The 11611-nt window shown below is 38.2% G+C and overlaps 1 protein-coding gene across 1 annotated transcript; it reads left to right on the forward strand.

Moving 5' to 3' along the window:
* Window positions 1-674: 674 nt before the first annotated feature.
* On the forward strand, window positions 675-11611 carry LOC144973316 (THO complex subunit 4-like). Its single transcript, XM_078915601.1, has 6 exons — window positions 675-992; window positions 7300-7461; window positions 8747-8894; window positions 9308-9404; window positions 10559-10700; window positions 11386-11611. The coding sequence occupies exons 1-6, from the start codon at window positions 795-797 to the stop codon at window positions 11401-11403; spliced, it is 765 nt and encodes a 254-aa protein (XP_078771727.1). The 5' UTR covers window positions 675-794; the 3' UTR covers window positions 11404-11611.

Below are 11611 nucleotides of genomic sequence, written 5' to 3' on the forward strand. Positions count from 1 at the left end.
GCTCATATAGAAATATTCGACAACATGACCTTTGCGTTCCTCCAATGACACCACCCGTCCCACGCATTCGTACAAAGGCGGGAACAAGGTCCTTTTCTCATTTTGGTCCGTTTGTATGGAACACCATTCCACAGAGCATCCGATAATCCAAATCATTGTCTGTTTCCAAGAAATCCTTGAAAACATTTCTTTTTTTGATGTCATGTGTGTACTTTAAATATTGTTTTGTGTTGATGTAATTTAAAGCGCCAAGAGCCTCATTGTTGAGGATACCGTGCGCTCTATAAGGGTCTATTATCATTATTATTATTATATTATTATTATTATTATTATTATTATTTTTATATTATTATTATTATTTATTATTATTATTATTATTATTATTATTATTATTATTATTATTATTATTATTATTATTATTATTATTATTATTATTATTATTATTATTATTATTATTATTATTATTATTATTATTATTATTATTTATTATTATTATTATTATTATTATTATTATTATTATTATTATTATTATTATTATTATTATTATTATTATTATTATTATTATTATTATTATTATTATTATTATTATTATTATTATTTTCATGCATTATCCTTGAGGGGAGATACATAGCTTTTGGGTCCCACGGTTTGGCATTTACAGCATGCATTGTGTTGACCTAACCGGAACTACTTCAAAGGACGCCGCCATTTTAGAACTACACGCACAAAATCTTTGTTTATTTTATACTTTTGAACGGTTTTTATTATAAGTCTAGTTATAAGTTTTTAAAAAAATGACGGACAAACTTGATATGAGCTTGGATGACATAATTAAAAAGAACAAATCATTCAGAGGCCGTGGGGGTCGAGGAGGCCAACGGGGACGAGGTCGCGGTAATAACTCGAATAGAAGAGGGAGTGGAAATGCCGGTGTTTTCAGAGGTGGAGTGAATAGAAGACGTTCCTCTGGAAATTTTAACCAACGTTCTGGGGTATGTGTCTCAGTTCTGTTTTTTTTTTTAATTTTTATTATCCAGTCGTCGTAGTCTAAATGCCTTCAATTTCAGGAACGGAGTGACTATTCTCACCCCCGGGATGAGAATAAAAAATCGATCGAGCTCTCACCCCCGGGATGAGAGTAGAGGTCCTCGCCAATTCTCGCTATTCTCACCCCTGTTAACCAACACGTAGGGAGGGTAGGTAGCCAAGCCTAGCCGCCACCCCTTCTCGCTATTCTCATCCCGTATTACTATTACCTAGCCAACAGCCAGATATAAATTGAGACAGGGGAGAGAAAGAAAGAGAGAGAGGGGGGAGGGGGGGGGGGGGGGGGCGAAATAGAATGTGGAGGAGAAAGAGAAGAAGAAAATACCAACAAATTAAAATAGAGAAAGAGGGCGAGAGAGAGAGATATGAAATATTGAGTGGACGAGAGAAAGGAAATACAAACAATATAAAAGATGTAGAGAAATAAAGTTTGGGGTAGGGGGAGTGTGGGATACCTGAGTACCCAAATAGCAGTATTCGATTACGTTATTTCAAGAATAAAAAGAATCACTTCCATTCCAAAATGGCTGACTATTGTTGACGTTTTCTACTTAACAAATTATCATTAGCAATCTACAATACACTACAAATGGCGACGAGCATCTAGAACCCAGATAAGTGCAATAACGTTTACATGTATTTTCATTCTACCAAGCCATAAAACTATAGTCTATTGACAGACTACTACCAACTATTGAGCTTGCATTCTCCAGTCTTGTACGTGTACATACCAACATGCCAAGACCCGACACCTTCAACGAAGGACTAGAGTCCTTCACAAACTATAAAGAAAGACTGGATGCGTTTTTTGTTGCAAACGACATTGCCGAACAGAAACAAACAGCAACTCTGCTATCATCCATCGGGGCTAAAACGTACAACACACTACGATGTTTGACGTCACCCGACCTTCCCTTTAGTAAAAGTTATGAAGAACTTTGCAAACTGCTGTCCAACCATTACTGCCCCCCTCCACTTGAGATAGTTGAAAGATTCAAGTTTCATAAACGCAGTCAAGCGATGGACGAATCGCTTCCGGATTTTTTAGCATCCATAAAACGGTTGGCTGAACACTGCAAATTCGGAGACAATTTAAAAATGTCTCTGCGTGACAGATTTGTTTGCGGAATACGCGATGAAACCATACAAAAGAGACTCTTGCAAGAGCCAAATCTCACTTTAGAATCTGCAACAGCTTTGGCACTTGCAATGGAAACTGCCCAGCGAGATGCAGCGGAAATCCACACAACAACATCCGGCAAATCAACAGCTGATCTCAACATTAACAAACAAATCAGCCTTTACCTACTAACAGAAGACATAACTCACAAACATATCCACCATGCCAATCATGTGGGAAAAATAACCACAGGAGAGCCGACTGCTACCTCCGTGATGCAGTGTGTAAGTCATGCAACAAACAAGGACACATTCAGAGAGTGTGTCAGGCCAGGAAGGGCAGCCAACAACAGAGGAGAGGAGGAGACAGAACCTCACAATCCCGACAAGTTCACGAGCTAGATGAAGACAATGTTTCCGAAGATAATTTTACACTGGAAATGTTTCACATGGAAGGAAACACACCAAAAATAAAGGTAGACTTGCAAATCAATAATATTCCTACAAAAATGGAAGTTGACACAGGATCTGCTGTTTCAGTGATGACGAAGAGGGACTTCACAAAAACATTCAAAACCTTCCCAAATTTGGAAAAGACAGCTGTTCGTCTGAAAACATACACAGGTGAAACCATTATTCCACTGGGAAAAATTTCAGTTCATGTAGAACTCAACAATCAGAAGAAAATACTTCCACTCCTTATACTTGACAAAGGCAGCAATCCTATTTTGGGAAGAAACTGGTTGGCCGCTATAAAACTGAACTGGCAGAGCATACATCAGATGACGACACCTAAAGATAGATTCAATACAGAAAAATTGAAAGCTCAGTTTCAAGATATATTTTCAGATGGTAATTGGAAAAATAAAAGGAATAGAGGCAACACTTCATCTAAAAGAGGGATCCGTTCCCAAATTCCACAAAGCCAGGCCAGTGCCGTACGCCTTAAAACAAAAAGTTGAGAAAGAACTAGACAACTTAGAAGAACAAGGGATAATCACAAAAATTGCAACCTCGGATTGGGCCACACCCATCGTACCCGTATTGAAAAGCAATGGAACAGTGAGAATATGTGGTGACTTCAAGGTAACAGTCAACCCAGCACTTAACACAGAGCAATACACAATGCCAAAAATGGAAGACATGTTAGCTACTTTGGAACAAGGTCAAACATTCTCTAAAATTGATCTGAGACAAGCATACCTTCAGCTCCCTTTAGACAGTGCGTCACAAAAAGTAACAACAATCAACACGTCAAAAGGACTGTATTCCTTCAACCGTTTAGCGTTTGGTATTTCTTCGTCACCAGCAATTTGGCAAAAGACAATAGACACAATCCTCCAGGGAACACCCGGAGTTCAATGCAACCAAGATGACATGATAGTCACAGGGAAAACAAACGATGAACACTGGCAAAATCTGCTACTAGTCCTAGCTAGACTTCAAGAGTATGGACTGAAGGTCAATCTTGAAAAATGCCAATTCTTCCAAGACGAAGTTATCTTTTGCGGTGTCAAAATAACCAAAAATGGCTTGCACAAAACCGAAAACAAGGTCAAGGCCATCATCGACGCACCACAGCCAACAAACAAAACACAACTCAGATCATTCCTCGGGCTTGTAAATTATTACCACAAGTGGCTGGAAAATGTAGCTCAAATTGCGAAGCCACTGTACAATCTTCTACAGGATAACACAAAATTTGAATGGTCAACTGAAGCTGATCACGCTTTCATTCAAATAAAAACAATGATCGCTTCGGACAAAGTCCTCATGCGCTACGACCCCGATCGACCATTGCGACTCGCCTGTGACGCTTCACCATACGGCATCGGCTGCGTTCTCTCGCACATCACACCAGAAGGCGACGAAAGACCTATTGCATACGCCTCAAGAACCCTCAATAAGGCAGAACAGAATTACTCCCAACTAGACAGAGAAGCCCTAGCTATCACATGGGGTGTTAAAAAGTTCTTCAATTATGTATGTGGCAGGCACTTTACACTAATCACTGACCATCAGCCACTCAAATACATCTTCTCGCCCACAAAACCAGTCCCTGCAATGTCTGCAGCCAGACAACAGAGATATGCAATTTTCCTTTCAGCCTTCGACTACTCAATCGAATACAGGAACTCCAAGTCATACGCTAATGCAGACGGATTTTCACGATTGCCTTTACCCACCACAAACTCAAGTCAAGAGGCCGATTCAGCAGATGAACTATTCTATACAGAAGTAATAGAGTCCTTACCAGTCAACGCAGCAAACGTTGCCAAAGAATCACGCCACGACAAAACACTGTCACAAGTCATACATTACGTCCAAACTGACAGATGGCCAAACACAGTCAACGAAGAACTGAAACCTTACTTCAACAAACAAAACGAACTGTCAGTGCAACAAAACTGTCTCTTTTGGGGATACAGACTCATCCCTCCACAAAAACTGCATGCAAAAATCTTAAGTGTTCTTCATGAAGGACACATTGGTATAGTCAAAATGAAAAACTTGGCTAGGGGATACTTCTGGTGGCCTGCTATTGACAAACAAATCGAGGCAACTACAAAAGGGTGCCCTGGTTGTGCTTCAGTTCAACCTGATCCACCGAAAGCTCCTCTTCACCCATGGCACTGGCCTGACAAGCCATGGCAAAGAATTCAAATAGACTTCGCGGGACCATTCATGGGATTAATGTTTCTAGTGGTCGTCGACGCCCATTCCAAATGGGCCGAAATAATACCGACATCCAATGCCACATCCATTTCAACAATCAATATATTGAGCAATCTTTTTGCAAGATTTGGTTTACCTGAACAGCTCGTATCTGACAACGGTGTGCAGTTCACATCCCATGAATTCAAATCCTTCACAAAGGTCAATGGAATCAAGCACACCCTTAGCACACCCTACCACCCAGCAACCAACGGGCTGGCTGAGCGAATGGTCCAAACTTTCAAACAAGCAATGAAAGCTTCAAAAGATGAGAAGGGTACCATCCATACAAAACTGGCAAGATTCCTGTTTGCTTATAGGAATGCACCGCACACCACAACAAACGAGAGCCCAGCATCACTTATGTTTGGCAGACATCTGCGAACTCACCTAGACATCATTCGACCAAGCATTCATACAAGAGTATCTTCATGTCAAGACCGTCAGCTTCGTACTCACTCTTCTGCCAACACCAGGAACTTCGACAACGGAGACAACGTCCTGGTCCGAGACTACCGCGGACACCAACGATGGCAACACGGTGTAATACATGCCCAAACGGGAACACGCACCTTTGAAGTCAAAACAGCTCCCGGAGCCATATGGAGACGACACTCCGACCAAATTGTTCACACAAACACCCCTGCAATCACAAGCAAACCAGCACCAGCACCACTATTGGACATCGTCCCAAACTTCAGAACGACAGAGATACCAACCATGGTTCAAACAACCCCAGCGAATGACCGAGATCCAAATTCTACGCGGTCACAGGTCGAGGTCCCGCCCTCACCACATAGAGAATTCCCAAATTCTCTAACTCTCTCTGACAACATGTCACAGAGAACGCAATCTCAAAACAATCACAACACTACAAGTGCACCTTACACTACGAGAAGTGGTCGCAACGTGAGAAAACCTAACAAATTCACACTGTAGGCATGGCCATTTATAAGCCTTAAGCTTGACTATAATATTGGAAGAAATATTCGTGACGTTACGACCACAAACACAAAAACACTTTGCATCAACACAGCCGCATGAAGTTGACACTAGTTAAGACTATTAGAGTCCATTACTGTGTTTTCTTTTATCATTATGAACTGTTGACCACTTCAACTAGTTTAGTTCTACACAGAAGAAACACTTTTTCTTACTCATCATTGATATATGAGATAATTTTTCTTTTTTTTTCTTTCTCATTAACTCTTAATTAATCATTTAAGCTGTATAAAACAAATGTAAGAATGAATGAACCATTATGTAAACCAAAACGAGCGAAAGTATAATAGCTCATTTTTTTTTTTTAATCATCTAATTTTTTTTAAGGGGGAGATTGTGGGATACCTGAGTACCCAAATAGCAGTATTCGATTACGTTATTTCAAGAATAAAAAGAATCACTTCCATTCCAAAATGGCTGACTATTGTTGACGTTTTCTACTTAACAAATTATCATTAGCAATCTACAATACACTACAGGGAGGGAGAAAGCGAGAAAATATAAACAAGTTAAAATACCTAACGTAGGGAGAAATTGAGACAGCTAAGTCAACACAAAATGATAATATGCCCATAAAAGGAAAAGTCCAATTCTTAGAAATTGGGCGAATCCAGTTCCAGTTAAAGAGAGAGAGAGAGAGAATCCCGTAGACAGATTTTCAACAATGATTCCCATATCTCAAGCCAGCCAGTCTACATTTTAAATGCACGACATATAAGTTCACCCTCCTTACGTCCAGTACCATGAGAGATTTGATGATCAGATGAGAGTAGTGAGGAAGGGGGGGGGGGGGGTTGCTAAGCTGACCTTACACAGGGATGAGAATAGCGAGAAGGACCACTAAAAGTAGTCACGAGAGAGATGATGATGATCAGGTGAGAGTAGTGAGGAAGGGGGGGGGGGTGTTAAGCTGACCCTACACAGGGGTGAGAATAGTGAGAAGGGATGGCGGCTAGGCTAGGCTACCCTACCTACCTGTTGGTTACAGGGGTGAGAATAGCGAAAAGGGGCAACTACCTCTATTCTCATCCCGGGGGTGAGAGCTCGATCGCTTTTCTATTCTCATCCCGGGGGTGAGAATAGAGGCAGCCTTTCAGGAAAGCTGAAATAATTCACTTAGTTGTAATTATGTGTTTTTTTTTCATTTCCGACTGCGCTAAACTACGATATTGATGATTGATGGCCTGATGGGTGTAATTTAGTGTAATTAATAGGGGCAATAGTCTCTATTCTATATTGAGTTATTCCTGTCTATTGTCACTCATGAATTTGAATTTTTGAAAATTTTCACCTTCTATGAAGCATTAATGTTGCCTGATATGTCAACTGTCAACTGATTTTATTAGCTATGATAGTCTATGACTATGACTATGATTTGAACTTGAACTTGAACATGTTTTTTTTTTTTTTTTTTAGAGTCGAGACGTACCTGATGTATGGAAACATGACATGTATGATGGGGACTCTAACTCTATGCCCAGAAGAGGAAGACCCAGTGGACTTATGACAGGAGGAGGTGGATCAGGAAAGCTACTCGTATCCAATTTAGACTTTGGTGTTAATGACTCAGATATTCAGGTAAGGAATAAATCATTTGACATATATTTCAAGTTGTTGTTTTCAATCAATAATTGCGGGTGGTTGGATGGGAGCATCACCCTTGAATCATATACCTATGATGTTCGCATGGGTGTACGATCCGATAGTGATGTCGTTTCTTCTTCTCTTTACTAGCCTATCCTTCTTCTTTGGTTTGTGATTGTATTTTTGACAGGGGATATTTTTTTTTCTGTAAATCTTCTGCCTGTTTGTTCTTGGTTATTTATAATTTAGCTTATGATATCTTTAGGTTATGATTTTGATTTACATTTGTACTATTTTTGTTAGATTGCTTGTTTTTTTTGTTTCAGCGGTCTCTCATATAACCTCAATTGTGTTGGAAGAGACCTAAAGCAACAAACAAACAAACAAACAAAAAATCAATCAATAATTATTGTTTAAGTTTGCTTTCCTCACTACAAAACACAGAGATGCTCATCACTCCCATGTTTTTTCAAAGCATAATGCTAAATTTTGAGTTTTAGTTAGATATATACTATCACTACGGGTCTATATATTTTATATTCACTATGGTTTTATACTCTTCTGGGTTGGCTGGTAATGAAAGTTAAGTGGTGTATCAAGTTTTTCTGGGGTTTTTTTTCTGTCTTCATGGATAGACAACACATATTGGACTTTTAATTAGTTTTTTTTTTTTTAAAAGAAGTGCTTAAATTTCTTTTTCTACATTTTTAATGAAAGACTGATTGTTATTTCTTAGTGCAGGTTTACCACTCTGCCCTGCTCTTGACCCCCATATTGAATGAAAGTAGATTTAATTTTTTTTTAGTTGAGAAATGTGTCATGTTTTCCTTGCATACAATATGAAGACACAGAAAAATTGTGCCAAAGAGTTTATGCCACTACTTTTGAACTCATTAACCAAGGTAGAATGATTTTGGAACTATAAGCCAGACTGGTGTAAATTGTGCTGCATCTTTCTGTGATTTTTCTTTCTTCCTTTCTTTTTTTTTTCGACTTTCTACTCACAATTACAAATATTATGCAGTCATCTTCCTTTCCTACTGATGTATGTTAAAAATTATCTTTTTTTTTAAAAAATGAAAAATTTTATTTGGATGTTTGTGTATCATTAAGTGATTAAACACCAAATAACTTTACTAAATTGATGAGAAACATGCTATTCTTGGCTTACTGTATGCGGAAAGCTTGTGACAAAATATATTTTCATTTTTCTCTTTAGGGAAATGCAAATGAGGGCAATGTCTTATTTTACAAATATCCTTTATCTCTCTTCATTCAGGAACTCTTTTCAGAATTTGGATCAATACAGAAGGCAGCAATTCACTATGACAGATCAGGGCGGTCATTAGGTACAGCGGAAGTCATTTACCAAAGACGCGCAGATGCCATGAAAGCTATGAAACAGTACAACAATGTTCCACTTGATGGTAAGATTATGGTGTTAATAATTGCAGTTCCAGTTGATTTGATTAATATGTTGTCCTTGAAGTAAATTGATATCTGCTGCTGAAACATTACCAAGAGAAAACAAGTGTAAACTAATTTGATATCTTTTTTTCTCCCCTTCCTCCAAAACTGTCTGGAGAGAGAAAAAAAATTTTCATACTGTTTATGACGTCTGATGACTAATGAATCACCAGCCTTGTTTAAGGAATTACAAACTCTTACTTTACAGTCAGATTGTTTTTCCTCAATCTTCATTAAGTTTCGGTAGGATATTTTAAAAGATCAGCTTATATTGTAATCTCAGTATAATATAGTAACTTGTCTTAAATTTTAATAGTTATAACATCCTGTTGATGATTTAAAAAATGTATTTTTTTGTTTGTTTTGTCATCAGGTCGTCCAATGTCAATCCAGTTGGTCGGTGCTCCTACCTCCTTAAATGGTAATTCCAGATTAGGCTCAAGACCTGTGGGAAACAGACAAGGAGGCGGGTAAGTTCAGTTCTAAAAAAAACAAACCAGATTACTGTCAACTCTGCTAGTTATTTCCAAATAGGGTTGTCTTGTATTTGAACTATAACAAGACTCTAGAGTGGATGTGGAAATCAATCTGTATTTATTTGTTTATTTATTTTCTCACATGATTTCATACTTGTGTGGGTCATGACATGCAAAGCATGTTTCCTGTTGTTGTTAAGCTACTATTGAGATTACAGTGCAATGCATATATGTACTTTGTCCTCAATTATCCATATATCAATCTCAACATCCCAACTTGATGGCTGTATTTTCATTGCATGTTTGTCATATAATTCCTCTACCCATACACAAATTTCTTACCCTCACTTATAGGTCATTCTCAAAATTGGGTTTAACATAAATGGTTTTTACTGTCTACTTCCCACCACCTGCCACTGGCAAATTTTACCCAACCTCACTTGTTTCATACACCCTATTTCTCTCTCTCTCTCTCTCTCTCTCTCTCTCTCTCTCTCTCTCTCTCTCTCTCTCTCTCTCTCTCCTCTCTCTCTCTCTCTCTCTCTCTCTCTCTCTCTCTCTCTCTCTCTCTCTCTCTCTCTCTCTCTCTCTCTCTCTCTCTCTCTCTCTCTCTCTCTCTCTCTCTCTCTCTCTCTCTCTCCTCTCTCTCTCTCTCTCTCTCTCTCTCTCTCTCTCTCTCTCTCTCTCTCTCTCTCTCTCTCTCTCTCTCTCTCTCTCTCTCTCTCTCTCTCTCTCTCTCTCTCTCTCTCTCTCTCTCTCTCTCTCTCTCTCTCTCTCCTCTCTCTCTCTCTCTCTCTCTCTCTCTCTCTCTCTCCTCTCTCTCTCTCTCTCTCTCTCTCTCTCTCTTCTCTCTCTCTCTCTCTCTCTCTCTCTCTCTCTCTCTCTCTCTCTCTCTCTCTCTCTCTCTCTCTCTTTCTCTCTTTCTCTCTTTCTCTCCACACACACTTTATTACATGGGGTGTCCATTGATACTTACATTGACCAGGTTCTGATATTTTCATATTTAGAATTTGTTTGTAAAAGGAAAATGCTCTTTGTTTGGTTGAATGAAGCACCGTTTAATTTCAGTCTATTTGAAGTCATCAGAAATTTGTTTATATCAGACTTCCTCTCAAGGACTTTAAACTTTGATCTTTTACACTTTGCAGGTTCAGCAGAGGTGGACGGGGCCAGGGTAGAGGTGGACGTGGTCAGGGTCGCGGAGGTCGGGGCAGAGGGGGTGGCAGGGAAAAGAGAGAAACTCCAACAGTAGAGGACTTGGATGCTCAGCTTGATGCTTACAACGCAAAGGTTCGTTTAATTGAATGAATCTCAGAATGTTATCCATTAACATTAAATAATGCTTCTTTCCTATTTTAATCAATTGTCATTAGGAGCAATAAAGTACAACATGAGGAATATCTATCTTTATCCCCCTTTAATCTTTGTAGTCTTAGGATTCTCATATGAGACTATTGGATTGATAGTTTTTAAAATCCTGATTGATATTAAATTATGGTGTGATTATTTCAAAATATAAAAACATTTTGTTCAAATAATTTTTGACGAATTTTCTTATTTCTGTTCTTTTTTATTTATTTATTTATTTTTTTTTATTGGTGTATAAAAAGTCTTGTGCTCTTTTTTTTTCTTTGGGGGCATCCTCTCTCAAACAAAACCAATTAAACAGTTCAGGCAGATGGAAGTAACCAATGAAGTGTTGATGCTATAAAGCATTAATGTGATTTTGAATCATTTAGATGCAAATGGTTGCAATTTGTCATTACAATTACAAAGGATAAACATGTAATTTGGACATTTTAGGATGAATGGTCAATTGAAGAATTTTGATGACCTGGCCATTCACTTCTAATTCTTGGGAAGAAGATTCTTATGTGATATAAAAGTTCATTATTTGTTAAATTCATTCAACGCTTTACATTTTAACACTTTGCCTCTAATTTATTTATATATTTATTTTTTACCTTTCATACAGATGGATACAACAAGCTAGGAGAGATTATTCATCATTTCAGGAATGGTTTCCCTAATTGTAAAAAGGAACTCACTGTTTTCATCAGTCATCCATCCTCATTGTTTTTATAATGTCACTGTTAAGTATTGAATACATAAGTGTTTTTATTATTTTATTGTCAATATCAGCTGTACAATATAAATTGGTTCTGAATATGGTCATCTGAATAAATGTTTTTATTAACTCA

Source organism: Berghia stephanieae, chromosome 5 (genome assembly GCF_034508935.2).
Source record: "Berghia stephanieae isolate SIO BIC M18660-M18661 chromosome 5, UCSD_Bste_1.3, whole genome shotgun sequence".
Taxonomy (NCBI): domain Eukaryota; kingdom Metazoa; phylum Mollusca; class Gastropoda; order Nudibranchia; family Aeolidiidae; genus Berghia; species Berghia stephanieae.

Bases quoted from the DNA above. Each gene is read 5' to 3' on its own strand.
- LOC144973316 (XM_078915601.1), top strand. From the start codon at position 795: ATGACGGACAAACTTGATATGAGCTTGGATGACATAATTAAAAAGAAC. The intron at 993-7,299 runs GTATGTGTCTCA...TTTTTTTTTTAG, and splicing joins ATTTTAACCAACGTTCTGGG to AGTCGAGACGTACCTGATGT. The intron at 8,895-9,307 runs GTAAGATTATGG...TTTTGTCATCAG, and splicing joins CAACAATGTTCCACTTGATG to GTCGTCCAATGTCAATCCAG.